Source organism: Magallana gigas, chromosome 2, assembly GCF_963853765.1.
Source record: "Magallana gigas chromosome 2, xbMagGiga1.1, whole genome shotgun sequence".
NCBI lineage: Eukaryota > Metazoa > Mollusca > Bivalvia > Ostreida > Ostreidae > Magallana > Magallana gigas.
The window spans coordinates 29184394-29201162 of record NC_088854.1 but is presented as its reverse complement, the minus strand read 5'-3'; the positions used below and the strand labels follow the sequence as shown (position 1 = coordinate 29201162).

The 16769-nt window shown below is 33.4% G+C and overlaps 1 protein-coding gene across 1 annotated transcript; it reads right to left on the bottom strand.

Moving 5' to 3' along the window:
* Positions 1-2875: 2875 nt before the first annotated feature.
* On the bottom strand, positions 2876-16648 carry LOC117685958 (uncharacterized). Its single transcript, XM_066073549.1, has 5 exons — positions 16490-16648; positions 15643-15855; positions 14731-14786; positions 7849-7986; positions 2876-4542 (listed from the first exon to the last, which is right to left on the bottom strand). The coding sequence occupies exons 1-5, from the start codon at positions 16631-16633 to the stop codon at positions 4503-4505; spliced, it is 591 nt and encodes a 196-aa protein (XP_065929621.1). The 5' UTR covers positions 16634-16648; the 3' UTR covers positions 2876-4502.
* Positions 16649-16769: the final 121 nt, after the last annotated feature.

Here is a 16769-nt window from a genome sequence, read left to right as displayed (position 1 = left end):
TTTCATTTATCTAACTAAAAATATCAAAGGAAAACAGTTAATCTGATTAACAGCTCGATTTGTTTGAACTCTTCCGGTGTGGACCGGAAGTGACGGAAGACAAAATAAAACCGGTTAAACACATCTTCAATCAAATGTCTATCATTCATGGAAGTTTCGTGTCTTGATCAATTATAGTTTCTGAGATCTCGCAGGTACAAAATATGTTTTAAAAAAGCTACCTGAGATGATTGAGATGTCTCACCGGAAGTAGAATTTTTTTGTTGATTTAACATCGCATAGATGACATATGTAAGGATAAATACTAATATCTTTATTTTACGGAAAATAAATTAAATACGTAAAAACAAAAAATTTGAAGTGCTTCCGGTGACGACCGGAAGTTACGCCGAACAAAACAAAAATGTTTAAACACATCTACAACGATAGGTCTATCATCCCTCAAAGTTTGGATGTTCAAGTCTTTATCATTTCTGACATCTCGATGTGACAAGCTTTTTCTCGCGGGACAGGAAACGGACGAACGGAAGTGAATTTAGAAAATCTGTTACAAAAAACCTCTAGCTGTTAATATTTTCAGTCATTCCTGAAAATTTTATAAGAATTCATCAAGACATCTCTGAGAAATTCATAAGACAAAAAGGGGAAAAAAATAATAATAATAACTAGACTCTTGTTGCTATAGCAACAAAAAGGTCTTCCGTTCCTCATGTATTCATCTGTACAAAAAATCCGTTTATCTTCTAAACAAAAAATGGATATAATGTATACTGTAAAAGAATTTCCTAGAAATAAAAACAAAAAGACAAAATGTCAATTTTTGAGTACTTTTTGTGACGACCGGAAGTTATGCCGGATCGTACAGATCATAGTAAACATATCTTTATATATTGCTTTATCTTTTCTGAAAGTTTGTATGTTCAAAATTTTGTTTGTTATAATATCTCGTTTAAAGAAAAGGTCTTTGTCTCGGGACCGGAAACGATCGAACGGAAGTGATTAAGAAATTGAAAATACATATTTTAGTACATTTACCTACGATTCGTAACTGTTCATCACACTGAGTAAAATGTTTAAAAAATTCTAAAGTTAAAAAAAATGTTATTGCTTGAACGCTTCGAGTGAGAACCGGAAGTGACGAACGACCAAATGAAACCCGTTAAACAAATGTTCAATCAAAAGTCGATTACCCATAAAAGTGTTGGGTCTTGATCTCTCTCAGTTTCTGACATCCTGCGGATACTTTGTTTTTAAAAAGAAGGCGTCCTGGGATATTTGAGATGTCTCACCGGAAGTAGAACTTTTTATGTTTTATTACCATGCAAAGATGACCTTTTTTAATTTTATAGGTAAAATTTTACTTCAATGCTAAATAACCAAAATATTTTTAAAAAATCAAAATTGGGTGTACTTCCTGTGACGACCGGAAGTTACGCCGGACGAAACAAAATAGTGTTCACACATGTACATACATAGGTCTATCATCCCACAAAGTTTGGTTGTTCAAGCCATTACCGTTTTTGAGATCTCGTCGAAATTAGGTTTTTTGTCTCGGGACGGGAAACGGACAAACGGAAGTGCTCAATGACATATAGATTTGTTACTTCTTATTTACTTACCTATATAACATTATTATTTATCAAAGTAGCTAAAACTATCGCATGAAAATAGTTAAACGGATAAACAGTTTGATTTGTTTGAACTCTTCCGGTGTGGACCTGAAGTGACGGAAGGCAAAATGAAACTATTAAAACATATCTTCAATCAAATGTCTTTAACCAGTGAAAGTTTCGTGTCTTGATCACTTACAGTTTCTGAGATCTTGCGGGTACAAAAAATGTTTTTAAAAAGCTTCCTGAGATAATCGAGATATCTCAGCGGAAGTAGAATTTTTTTGTTTATTTAACATTGCATGGATGACATATGTAAGGATCTATACTAATATCTTTATTCTATGGAAAGTAAATTAAATACGTAAAAACAAAATCTTTTGAAGAGCTTCCGGTGACGACCGGAAGTTATGCCGAACAAAACAAAAATGTTTCAACACATCTACAACTATAGGTCTATCATCCCTCAAAGTTTGGATGTTCAAATCTTTATCGTTTCTGAGATCTCGATGTGACAAGCTTTTTGTCTTGGGACAGGAAACGGACGACAGGAAATGAATTCTCAAAAAATGAAAAAAAAAAACGCCTCGAGATATGATTATTCTCTATCAGCCCTAAAAAAACTTCAAGTAAATCTATCGAGCCATCTCTTAGAAATCTTGTGGACAAAAACTGGGAAAAAAATAATATCATCCATCAATGTGAAATAGAAACAATCATATGATATACCAATAAAAAAGAATAGTTCAGTGACGACTAACAGCGATACCTTTTTATTACTATTGGCTACTTCATTTTTTCAGTCTCCATTTCAAGTTTGAAGTTCCTTTGTACATTAAAAGAACAAAACTGAGTTAAAAAACCAATTAAGTGACAGTTGAAAGCATAACAACGGACACTGTAATTTTTCTGATTGCTTCCTGTGACAATCGGAAGCAAAATCTAATAATTTGATGTTAGTATTCTCCTGGGTGCGTAAAATTTGATAGTTTCATCGCTACCGAGTAACACGGCGAGGCAAAATGTACGTCCACACAGGTGAGACCTCTACAGCGATGTACTTTGAACTGTTTAGAGGTCTGTCCCTTATATAAGGGTTGTAGGGACAGCAGTGATTAAAGAGAAATATGGCGGACAGTGCCTATTTACGAGCGATGTTCAGCTTTAATGTTTCATACACAGGGCGATTTCACCATGCATCATTGCTATTCATATTTCTTTTAATGTAAATCCTCAAATCTACATATAGGAATTTAGAATAGTGCTTCTGTTTAAAGGAATATTTATCATAAGGGGTTCTTTATCGTGCCAGCTCCTACAGGAACTTTGGACTGAAAAGGGTGTGTCAGTAAAACTCGATTTTTAAGTGGTTTGAGGAAAATGTTTGTATCAATTATTTTTAAAATTCTTATTTTACTTCACATTTAAAGTATATCACAAGGAGTGGGCACATAATCTCCATATTATTAGAAGAAATCATGCAGGGAAAACTGTCCGATGACTGTCAAATTCTTAATTCTGATAAAGTTCATTTGTTCTAATTCAGGAATATACGAAACAACACATGAAAACATGCACATTTATTTGAAAATTTATAAATAAAGTTGTCCGATCCAAGGTATGTGTCGGATGCATGGTTAAATCACCCTATGTATAAATATCATTTGGTTACCAATCTACCAATTTGCATTTATCAAGACAGAACAAAAATTAAAGATACATTTGTTTAATTTAAGTGAAAAATCATTCTAAATCCATGAATAGTTTTAGTTCAAAAATAGAGAAATACCTTAACACATGCAGAACCTAAAGTATACTTTACATAAATACAGAAATAAAAAGTTATAGACTGAATACATGTTATATCACGTTACAAAATTGTGCAGAAGCTTTAATATACAAGTGTGTATTATTCCTGTTACAGAGCACCTTCAAAATATATGAATACTTGTTGTCAAAAAATAAACAAGATTTTTAGGGAGAAAAAGGTATCCACACATTTATTTATTTTAAATTTGAAAAATGTGCATAAACTATTAAGCTTTAGTACACAAGTGTGTAATATTGCTATTATAGGGCAAGTTGAAAATTATGAGCACTGGTTACTAAAAATTAAACACAAGATTTAAAGGTAGATGACTAGAACAAAGTTATTAAGTTACCCACATATGCCATATTACGTTTTTACATTGTGCAGCAGCTTTAATAAACAAGTGTGCATTTTTTCTGTTACAATGCAATTTCAATATATGATCACTGCATTCAAAAAATAAACACAATATTCAAAGTTATCTACTTATGTTATATCACGTTAATAAAATTTGCAACAGATTTAGTATACATTAGTGTTTAATATATATTGGTGTCAAAAGCAATTTCAAAATATATGACCACAGGTTGTCAAAAAATAGACACAATTTAAGATTCTTATAAAGATATGAAAGAGATACTAACAATATATGTTGATTAAAAAGAAAGGATCTTATTTGTGGTGTTATCTCTGAACTGATTAAAACATGGCTGTCCATCATGTTTAGTAATATTTTATAAATAAAAAATGGAAGGTAAAAAAATTCAATACCGCCTCAAATATACATGTAATTGCATGTGAGACACACTTTCTTCATTAACTTTATGCATAAGTACTATGAACTGATTAAAACATGGATGTCCACCATGTTTAGTAATATAAAAAATGACAAAAAATGGAAGGTAAAAAAATTCAATACCGCCTCAAATATACATGTACTTGCATGCAAGACGCACTTTCTTCAACTTTATGCATAATATGTATTTATATAGTCTTTACATATTTCCTCCATGCACAAAGTTTTGCATTTATTAGCAAAAGTTGAATGCGTTTACCGGTACTCTCCGAAATCTTCACAATTTTCAATCTTTTTTTTGTTTCTTTGCTGGATTGCACACTTCCCTGAAGAAAAAAATAATAGTGAACATGAATGGGTTTATATAATTGTTACAATTCTACCTCTGGTTACCAATTGATAACGAAGAGGAAAGTCTATATCTGAAACCTTTATAAAAGTTCTTGAGATAAAAATTTGAACGTCAAGATACCTAGTATATTAAATATATGATTGGACCAATAAGGCTAAATAGTATAGTGGTGGAAAATACATTTGTTACATGGAATGATAATTGGAGACGTTTTTGATCCAAAGTTTTGCTTGGGGGTGGGGGTGGTGTACAGGGGGCCATCCCCCAGAATTTTTTTTTTATTTTTTTTTTTTGCGGGGGGGGGGGGGGGGGGGGTTGGGGGGGGGGGGGTTAAAAGCATGCCAAATCTTGCATTCTGGCTTTATTTTTGTTGTAGTAAAATTGTCACTAAATAATAAAATAATTTTTTTTCCCTAAATAAATTTTAATAATAATGAAAGAATTTTAAAAAGGCAAGTAGCATTAGACCTATATATTTACATTTTCAGTGTCTTTGTCTGTAATAACACTACTAATTGATTTTGTAATATACAGTCCAATAAATTCAAATGACATACTTGTTGGGGCACAAGCGGGGTTTGGATAGTTAATATTTTAATTTTAATCGTACAACCGCTGAAAATTATGAAATTATAAGTAATAAGGAATCAGTCTTTGCATTGGTATTATGAAGTGATGATTTGGGTAGGGCATGATCAAATCTAGCATAAAGCCCTTTGGGCTTTATTGGATATGATCACACCTGACCAAAATTATAACCTCATAATAATTGAAGAATTATTCCTTGTGTGTTCCTTAAATAAATTTCTCAAATTTTTTATTTAAAAAAAAGTATCAGTGCAAAGATTTCTATCATGCAAATCCATCTATTGTTACAGAAATAGAGAGATTCTAAACAGAACCCATAATAATGAAAGCTGAGAGACAGAGTTATTTCAGATTGACAATTCAAAATCTTGGTAGTTAATATTTTGAATTTGTATACATATTTTTCTAAATGTTTACACATTGCTTTGAATGATGGGATGGGATGGTATTTAAAATTTCAGTAGACCTGCACGACAAGCTTTATGATTTGTTTATTAGCGAGCCCTAAGTTTCAATTGTCTAAGGCTAGGAGGTTTTTGTCAGTGTCTAACCCTGCAACAACACCCCTGCGAATGTGTTCGGAATGTTTCCTTTATCGTTGCTAAGTAAGTAATAAATCCAGAGGTGCTCGAATGAAAGTTCACGAGACTTCACCGATATTTGTTCAGTTCCTGTGAAATTTCGAGCGGAAGTATAAGTGTTCGGATAATATTCTCAAAATACGTAAGTACTGGTCGTTTTTCATATCATATCCTACTTTGATTTATGTTAAAACGGGAAAAGCTTTCAAGATGTATGTCTTATTTAACCATCTAGCAGTTATTTATATTAAACGATAATATTCAGAACAGAGTTATCGTTCGTGTTCAAACACGTGTAGAGTGGTTGAAAATATTAACATTGGGTTGCTTAATAAAATCATAGCCATGTTTGATGCTTGTGGTGAGCAATACCATGTTTTTAAAAAAATAATGGGTGTCTGTTTTGCATTAAAACTTAGTATATTGAGCCATTTTCAAGGAACATTCTGCATAAAATGGTATAGTCTGTTTCACTATTGATGTTATTACTAGGTCAGGCGCGGATCGAAAATTAATCCTCAGGAGGGATCTCTTTTAAGCATGTTAGTTGTTGCAACAGCAGACAAAAAACTAAGTCACATTTATTTCTAGAACACATTTTATTCACCAATTAATGAAAATAAAGTTTAAAATAAATAAACCTCTAGATTTTATATTTGACTGTAAGAACCTAGATACTGTGAAATAGACTTTATACACGAGGTACGATTTTTACTGCGAAACTGAACGGGTCAAATAAAACCACGTGGTCTAAAATTTGAATAACAATAACATTCGCAGGGGTGATCAAGGTATAGTCTTAGGTATTTCTTGCTATCCAATTAAGCTCCACAAGTATATAACAAACACTCCAAGTTGTCAATAAAATATAAATTAATGCTTTATTAAAGTACCCAGATGTTAAGTCTCCTGTTTAAAAGAATTTTATTATCAAGGATGAAATTTCAGGGATAGACATTAACTTCTTAATGCACTTAAATTGCCCTGGTGGGCAAGTAAACTGAAATTCTCACTCGCCCCAATGTAAAAAATTGGTAGCCTGAAAATTGCAATGCAGTAAGAAGACAATATCACTTTCATTACCGGTAATTTTATTTGAGTAACTCACAAATATGACCAAATATGAACTTTTGTAAGCTCAGTTGCTGGATAAAACATTGATGCACCAGGTTTTTTGGCATATTAATTCATTACGGTAAACCTCATTTACTTTTAATAACATGTCTTGTTTAATTTTTTGATGGATGCTTCTCCACTAACAAATTATTAAAGGAGAAGACGGTAACAAAGCCATTCAAAATGCAGTCATTGCTACCGATATTTTTCATGATCAAGATAAGTCTTAAGACAAATATATTCTATCTAATAAATTCTGTGGATAAGCAAATAAGATAACCTCCATCATGAAATACAATTTTATCAAAAGAATGTAACATAATTATGAGATGAGGGTATAATTTATTAGAACTAGCAGGGCACATAGAATTAAATTTGATAATTGATTAAGTGTTTGTAGTGGATGACTTTTCTATAATCAACACCGGGGCCTTTCCGAGTTTCCTTGTGCAAAGTTGTGTAGTGAAAGTTTAATGTTACGTTTTTAAATTATTTCCATTAATTATTTCTATTAAAATTTTCGCTTGCCCGATCAGACAAGTTTAAAGTTTCACTTGCCTTGGGAAATTGGGCAACCGTTACTGTCTATCCTTGAATATATTTGCTTAATTTGTAATTCAGAGAAATACATTGCCTGTGTATTTTATTTTAAGAGATGCAAGAACTTGCAACTATTGAGTGTTACATGAAGTCAAAAGCTTCTTAAAGGTCTCAGTATGGTATAATGTCCCATCAACTTCATCGTTTTGAAAGTTACCTGACAGTGTACACTGTGAAATCATTTTTATTTGTGGAGTCAATGTTCAGATGTAGGAAAAACTTTCAATTTTGTTGTAATAAGTATAATCTTAATAAATTTAAAAAATGCTCATATATACATGATAATCATTTATGAGGAAATAAATTTGTAAGCAAGAGTTACCCTCGAAAGCAACGAAGATTGGTTCTCTGCGAACAATGATGATTCCACAGTAAATGCCATTTTCAATACTTACACATGAGTGATTGTAGTCCCTTTCGACATTCCCTTAATTGTTATGCTGTCCTTAAACTTCTTTCCTCCAAATATTTGAATGGCCGTTTTTGTGGGCATTTTGAATGTTCTGCTGTTCACAATAACGTAACTGTAGTTTCTGTAAAGTAATATTTTATTAGACATCATTTACAACAGTATCATATTCAAATTATCTTGACAATTAAGTACAGTACATCTAAAAGAAAAAGTTAAATTTATTCACATTTTATCAAAATCCTTTCTTTGTTTTAGATTTTTCTTTATTTGCATTTTAAAACCCCCCCTCGCCCTTTTTGTTGCACCATTTTTGTTTAGGGAGTCATTGTGAACCTTTAATCTGCACAATCTGTGCTTTCATACAAGTGTCAGCTTTTTTTCACTGAACTGTTTTCGAGAAGATTTTAAAAGATTTTTCTGTTTGTTTTCCGATGTATGACCCCTCCCCCCCAATTGTGGCCCTAACATACCCCAAGGATCATGCTTTGAACAAACTTGAATCTACATTACCTGAGGGTGATTTCAAACAAATAGTTTTTCAGGTCCTAAGTTAAATTTTTGAGAAGAAGACCTTTAAAGATTTTCTATCAATATATATTCCTGTGAAAAACTACCGTATTTTCCCGACGACTCGTCGAATTGCTCATTTTTAGCCCAAATTTTAAAAAAATCCTACGATACGTCTAATCAGACGATACGTCGAACTTATCGCTTAAAAATAGCTTATCAAACTGCAAGTACTGTTATTAGTGTATGATGCACATGATGTCCCCGATATTGCTACCAATTTTTATTATTGATTAACATTAAAACAATTACGCTTTATACTTATGCATCGTATTTTCAAATATCGGTACATGTTTAAATTCGCTTGCATTGTATACAATTCCCATAATCGCGTGGTATGCAAGTTGTATGAGTGTCAACTAAACTTACTTTTTCAGAAACATTTCCATGTATCAAAATGATTATCTACTCTGACCATCGCAAGTGTATTCGCCATTACGTAACCAGCCACCTGTTGACTTGGCGCGTGGTCAATGTTTGTTTAACAATTTCCGGTGTCAGAAGCATACACCTGTTTCGTATCGAACGACAATGGGGGATCTTAAATGCAGGAAGATTTCGATTATTATGTTTTGTTTTAACTCGTTTACTTGTGTCCAGAAATGTAGTTACCGTTAAGGTTATTGCTTTACATATACAAAACGAAGAATGTGAAAAAAATAGACAGATCAATGTACGACTTGATAATGACAATATACGACATACAAACGTTTCATCACAATGCCTATTTAACGACAGTCAGATATATCAACCCTTATAACGGTACACTGTATATACACAAGGAGTGCCTTAGGGCACGATAATTAGCACAACTTGTACACGTATCTAAACTCCAGTAATTTTTTATCATTGGAAATTTACCATGTGATTGAGAAAAATACGCCCCATTTTATTAAAACATAAAAACTCTGTAAGTTGCAACAATATTTATTAATAAATAAACATATAAATGATTCACAACAAGTTCTTTTTAAGCACTATTTACAGTCACTACACAGTCTTTAAACAGTTCATAGCACTATGTACACAGTCTTTCAACGGCACTAGTCACGATCAAGGTCCACATCGGAAAAACCGTCGAAGTCCGATGCCTCACTATCGCTGTGGAAGAGGGCGGCTAAGGCGAGTGGCAAGTCGTCAGTTGATGCAGCAGGGGCTGGTGGAGCTTCATCTAGTAGTGGCACGTCGACGATGTTGGCCTTGATGAACCCGTTGATTATGGCTGTCTCTGGTACTGCATTCCAGGCGTCCTTCACCCACTGCACCACGGTAGGGTATGAGGCCCGTCGCATACGTCCGGTCGCTGTGAAGCTTTTGTCTCCGTTGTTCATCCAGTCCTCCCAGATGTGTCGCAGCTCTGCCTTAAAGCATCTGTTAACGGAGATATCCAGGGGCTGGAGTAGCTTGGTCAGACCGCCGGGGATGACAGCAGGGATGGAATCTGTGGCGCGGATCCTCTCTTTCGTGACGTCGCTGATATGGGCCCGCATTGAGTCGAGGACAAGCAGGCTCTTTTTCTGTCGGAAAAATCCTCCAGGCCGCTTGACGTAACATCTGTTCAGCCACAGGTCCATGACTTCATTATCCATCCATCCCTTCTCGTTCTGATGAACAATGACGCCGGGGGGTAACTTGTCTTTGATTGCCGTCTTCCTCTTGAAGATTACCATGGGGGGCAGCTTTTTCCCACTGGCAGTGCATGCAAGGACTACGGTAAAGCTGGCCTTCTCGTGCCCCGTTGTTCGGATGTTCACGCTGCTGGCTCCCTTGCTCTCGATGGTCCTGTTCATCGGAATGTCGAAAGTTAGTGGCACCTCGTCCATGTTGACAATTTGGTCGCTGCCGAGGTTGAATTTCTTCGTCTGGTCAGCGACGAAAGCCTGAAATGCTGCCATCTTCTCTCGATGATCGTCGGGTAGGGTCTGGGAGAGGGTGGTCCGCTGTCTAATGGCCAGGTTCTTCCTCTTCATAAAACGGAAGCACCAGGATACCGTTCCCTGGAAATCTTCTATCTTCATCTCTTCTGCCATGGCTTTCGCTTTCAGGCGTAGCTGGACAGTGTTCAGGGCTCTGCATGCCGATCGCTGCTCCAGTACGAAGGCCTCCATACGATCCTCAAGCTCGGGCCAGCGTGGTGCGTGAGTACGGAAGGCTTTCTGGGATTTCTTGGTCTTCTTCAGTGCGTCTTTCTGCTTCCGCCAGTCTCGAACGAGCTTTTCATTCACTCCAAACTTTCTCTGTGCAGCCATGTTCCCGTTTTCCTCTGCAAACTCCAGGACTTCAACCTTGAATCCAGCGGTGTATGAACGTCGTGTGGCTACTGGAGGCATGGTGACTTTGATGCCAAGAGGACTGTGTGCCCCCCTTTTAAGCGCTCCAGAGGATTGAAACGTTCCCTCCGTCAAAGCACTATCAAAACACTGGAGATGTAAGGCGTCATCTGATTGAATAATTTGGTTTTTTAATCTTATTGATGATTGGTTTAACAAAAAGTATGTTAAACTGTATTTGATTGATTGGTATTATCTAAACGATAATTTAATTGGTTTTTTAATTTTTAATGATTTTTTTATTGTCAAACTTGTGTTTTGTAAAAACCAAATTACCGAAAATAAACGTGTATCAATTTATAATATAAACTTAACTTTTTTTTAGAAAGTTATTTTTAAAGAACATTTTAAAGATCAAATTTTTTACCATAAGAAAAGTTTTATTAAACTGTTTATTGCTCGTAAGAATTATTGAGATCTGTTTAGTGCTCATAGTAAAATCTTAATCACCAGCAGTTGAACTTATAACAATCTGCAATTACGATACTCAAGACAAAGCATTTAGGTCTGAACAATATCTACATTTATAGCCCGTATAAATTAAAGAATCCATTATTTCACATATAGAAAACGTCAATATTGCTGAAAATATTAATCCTGAACGTGCAGTTAAAATACGTAAAATCTCTAGGATGATTATTAATTGAAAGATGAACTCTAATATAACTTACACACATTTCCCGGGACTAACCGTAATAATTTGTTCCATTCGAACTTGGTTTTAATTTTACTGTGCAATGTTATCTTCCCACTTATAATATATGGACACCATGTGACGTGTTTATAAAATGTGTTTTTAAAAACGTAACGGTAATTTTTTTTAATTGATTAAAGACATGTACCATTTTTAATTACCGTTATTACTTTGTATACAAGTGTTAACAAATGTGTGAAAACGATAATTAATAAAGTTGATCAATAAATTCAACAAGGTAATTTCCAATCACACAACCAACTATAGATCAGATTTTTAATGCTCTTTTTGACAATTTTCCGACCTCAAGCCTACGACAAGTCGATCTCGACGATAAGTCGGATGCTCTGCTTCAGATGAAAAAAATACCGACTAATCGTCGGGAAAATACGGTAATTGAACTGCATATGTTAATATTTTTCACAGATTTTTTGTGTGCTACACTATCTAGAGTAATTTACATTAGCAGTAAAACTTTCAAGGTACTATTCTCTTTAAACCAATGAGAATGCAAAACACAGTTTTTGAGTACTGAAAATGAGAATGCCATGAAAACATGTAGTTTTTTACAGATGCAAGCATAAGCTTTAACATGCAAGATTTTTTTCATAAAATTTGAAAGTAAAAATTGAATGATTAAATACTGAAAAGAATATGAAAGCTGTAGATTAGTGTGGGTAGTTTGCTAATGGGCCATGGCTTCTAATTAAATTCAAATGAAGTCTATATCAGGGTGAACTACAATTATATAATAGTGTTGTGTTGTACATGTACTATGCCTAAATAGTAGTCAGGGTTTGATACATGGTGCACCAGCCGGAGGTGAGTGCATTATGTATCAAACCCTGACTACTGTGGTTTCATTAATATTCAAGGGTATCAATTTTCGTGGATAAAGTGAAAATCAGAGTTTCAAGGATACGTAAATTCGTGGCCAATGACCCTATCAATAGAAAATGTTAATAGAAATTACACTTCAATGAACATTAAATTTCGTGGATGAACTTAACAATGAAATCCACGAAAATTGATATTCAACGAATATTAATAAAACCACAGTACTATTTAGGCATAGTACATGCACAACACAACACTCGTTATTATCATGTTGACTGTTGTATATACTGACGTGCTTTGCTATAAGTACATGTAGCTGTAATGTTTGAGTGTTGTCTTGTCTCAAAAAATAATCACTGAAAAAGCTTGTGTTTTTTCTTTCAAATTAATCAATTGATTTCAAATTGATTGATCATTTAATGAACAAGTTGTTGTACAACCTGTTGTACAGGTTTATGTTCTTTTCAAGAAACGAGAGAAGTTCACCTTTCCAAGAAATACGAAATGTTTAGCAGACAAAATCTCCTTGAATTTTTGTCTCGTACATTCTTTATGAAAAGTTATTTAAAAATGCGTTTTTGTGATTCCCAGGTAGATTTTCTTCGAAATTGTTTAATCCATTTTATCAAAACTTAAACTTATAAAATTACTGTCAATAATGAGGTGTTTTTGGAAAGATAAATAATTTTAATTGTTTGATGTCAATCATATGTTTCTACGTTGAGCTTCAAGACGTAATGATTTCAGTGTCAAGAGTTTGAAACCCCCTTGTAAGCGCTTCGAAGATTGTCGTTGTAAACATTTGCCGTGCTCTTTTTCGTCATAGTATGCTTACGCTATATAAACCCTTTGTATGCTACGAGAAAATAAATGAGTAATGAGTATATAGCAACAAACTGACAGAAGGCATAAGGCCTAAGAAAAATCAAAGGTCGGAACGGCCACAAAGGCGTCGAGCTGACATTTTCTTTTATATAGATTGATAAAATGATTTCAATAATTTGAATTTTTGTACTAATAGTCATATATCAAATAATACATATTAGAATAAAAAAAGTAAATGAATTATGTTTTGCGTTCTTTAAAAACAAAAATCACTATATTTCCATATATAATATGTTGTGATGCGTTTATAATACAATAACTCATCATAGTTACAAAAATCAAAGAAATTTCAAAGTTAAAAAAAAATTATACAATGTATTTTCTTTCTGCTTTAAACAGTCTTTGAACAATTTTCAAGGTGAATACATTAATTACAGTGTGTCTCTAATTATAAAAATAAAACATACTTTTATTTATTTCAATTCCCGTTTGAAACAAGATTACCTATGGTATGGTTGTTTACAAACAAATCCACAACACGTGGTATTTTTTTCTTGACCAAACCGACTGCATTATCGTGTTTATTTATTGCAACAAAATCACTAGATACGTTTATCGCTTATATTCATTTTGGAGGCCGTGCCCGATAACAAATAAATTTACATATCAAATTTTATTTCTATCGGGCACGGTCTCAAGTTAAAATGTAATCGATAAACTAAAATAATATTTAGTAATGTTTACACCTTTTATATTCATCCGCCATTCTTGAATAGGCAAATTTATACTTATGCAAAGAGTTATCAATAACCAGGGAGGCAAGGTTGGATTTTTTGTACACAATGTAGTTGAATAAATGGAATAAAAATCTTGTAATATGTTTAATACTTTAAGGAACTTATTTTTTTGTGCGCATTTAAAAGGCGGTGCAGTGCATGAATTTTTGGACGATTGCCAATCCAGAAGATCGCTAGAAGGCTGCCGAGCATTAGCTCAACGTCTTAAAAATGGCTTGTTTCCGGTTTCCCGACCGACCCTAGCTTTTATCCCCCGACCTAAAACTTTTTTAAAAGGATTTTTTATGGAAAATCATTTATTTCCGTTTTTATCCGATTTGGAAAATAATTACTCAAAATTTTGGTCACAAAAACGCTTGAAGCAGTTAGATCTTTTCAAATCAGTGTAAATCAAACGTTTTGTTTCAAAATGGCTGTGTGTTTCCATGTGTTGTAGATTTAAGTAATGCTCTTATCACTGGCAGAGGAAGTTTTTAAGACCAGCTTAATAGTCAGGAATGATATTAAAAGTATTGCTTATTTAATACCATTCAGCAGTGTCAGTATCTAACCGCATGTATGGATACTGCAATATTAAAGGAAAAAAAAAATATTTGAAAAAATAAAAAAAAAATTTCCGACCGACTGACCCTACTTTTTTTCAGCATGAAACCGGAAACAAACCATTTTTTTTTCTTAGGCCTAATAATAATATTTAGTATGTCCTGAATATATATATGTCTCTTTGAATGATTTGAAATTTTCAATAGATTGATTTGATCAAATGTTTAAATTCATAGTAATACTGCTCATTAAATTGAAGAAAAAGTACATACTCAGAAAAGTTAACTGCCTCAATTTCTCCCTCAAATGTCCCATCTTCATCTGTTTCCTGCAAAGAACATAAATATTTAATTATTCTTAAAATAGAATAAAAAGAGTTATATGGCTTAAATCACTCACCTATGTAAACTGAGAAACAGTTTTGTAACAAATTAATTCTTCATTTTTCATAACAAATTTTGACCTTAATGGAGTTTAAGACATGTGGTAGAAGGTGCTATGATAAATTAAAATTTGTTTAAAGATTTTCCTGTAAACTATTTAGAATTTTGCATCCCACCAGTCCTGTGGTCAATGTTTGAATCTGGGAGAGATGATTAGCTACCACAAACTGATGCATTATGGTTCTTGTAGAGATGTTTAGTCATTTATTCAGGTGTTAAAATTTGAACCCCTTCCAGCCATGGAGAGAAGTGTTAGAGGGGATACGAGAATAATTTGAACAGTTAAGATTTTTTTCTATCAAATGATATCACAAGTTACAGCATTAAAGCATTTGTGAAGATTTTAAAACTTTTTAATATTAAACTTTAAACCTGTCCTGGAGGCAGGGAATTGGTCTGCATGTTAAATTTAGAACAATCTAGAATCTATCTACATGCTAGTGCTGTTAACTGACATATTGTGGCAATAAAGTTCTTCAGAAGACTTTCAAACATTTTATACTCCCTCTCTCTCTCTCCACACACACACACACCTATATATGATAACTTTGGCCCCCTCCTGGGCCACAGTATTAGTCCATGGTCATGACTGTAATATGAATCTACACTGTATTTAGAATATCAATAAATAGCAGCATTTATGCCCTCCCTTTATTATTATTTTTTTTGATTTCTGGTATTGAATTTTATTCTTTTCCGAAAGTAATTAAAACATTAGAATATCTGCAATCGAAGTTATACCTTCAACTCTGTAAGTACTGAAGAATTCAAGGAGATTTCTCCTCTCCATGAAGTGACATCCATGCCTGTGAGTGTTATTATCGAGTCTTGTGGAGGAACATCAAACAGAGCACAATTGCCCCACAGTTTGCATACAATTTTCGATGTTCCTTCCATAGATTCCAGTATTAGTTCTTTTCTTCTGCTGTTTGGCGACTCAATGAGATCCGAACTCTTTTAGTAAAAAAAAAAGGAAACATGTAGCCATTATCAGAGAACAAAGGGTATTGTAGAATACGAAATTGAGAATATTGGTAAAGCTGGAATGAACTCTGATTCTCTGTGATTTCATCCATTTTTCATATAATTTAATAGTACTGCTATTAATAATTCTATTCATCATATTGCAAATTTTATGTTTACATATGAAACATCATAGAGTATAAATGGACCTCAAAGTAAAAATATTAAGAAACAAAAAAGATTGTCAGAATGTATTATCTTGAATAAAAAATTTAATGTAGAAGGGGTTAATGTTACTTTGAAATCTTTTAATATTTAAACTTTATTTTAATTTATCCAAATTAATAGCATTGAGTAGTATTGAATCTATTGAAGAAATGATCGGGAGATCGAGATCAATCGAGAGAGAAAAGCCCTATGAACCATAATTTGTTTCATCTTCATTGAAAGCCAAACCAGAAATTTGATTGACCTCAATATGAGTGAATAGATAGAGCTAGACAACAATTGAATTATCTCTGCTGAGGTTTGTTTGAAGGTTGGGTGGGTTACTATAATCAAGTGCAACAAGTTAATTGTTTTGTATGAAAGCCGGAAATTGCCAACTCATTATGGAAGTACTTACTTTTCGTAAGATTCCTTTCACAGAAATGTGAGTTTTCACAGGGGTTTGGAGGGTTTCTTCCACTGTTTTTTCTGGTGGGTTTAAATAATTGTGTACTTTGCCACCATCATCAAGTTCAAAGGAGGCTATTTGAAATACCTGCATTGAAAATCAATACTTGCTTGTTAAGTTTGCATTTCAAATTAACTTTGAAAGTGTAGCTTTCCGAAATATGACATCTAGTAAATATTTTTTCTAAATATGTGCATGTAGTAAGTTTTTCGCCAAATTTGAAAAATAG

Coding starts and splice junctions, on each gene's coding strand:
- LOC117685958 (XM_066073549.1), bottom strand. CDS start 16,633: ATGCAGGTATTTCAAATAGCCTCCTTTGAACTTGATGATGGTGGCAAA. Junction 7,987..14,730: donor GAGGCAGTTAACTTTTCTGA/GTATGTACTTTT, acceptor ATTACTTTACAG/AAACTACAGTTACGTTATTG. Junction 4,543..7,848: donor GGGACTACAATCACTCATGT/GTAAGTATTGAA, acceptor TTTTTTCTTCAG/GGAAGTGTGCAATCCAGCAA.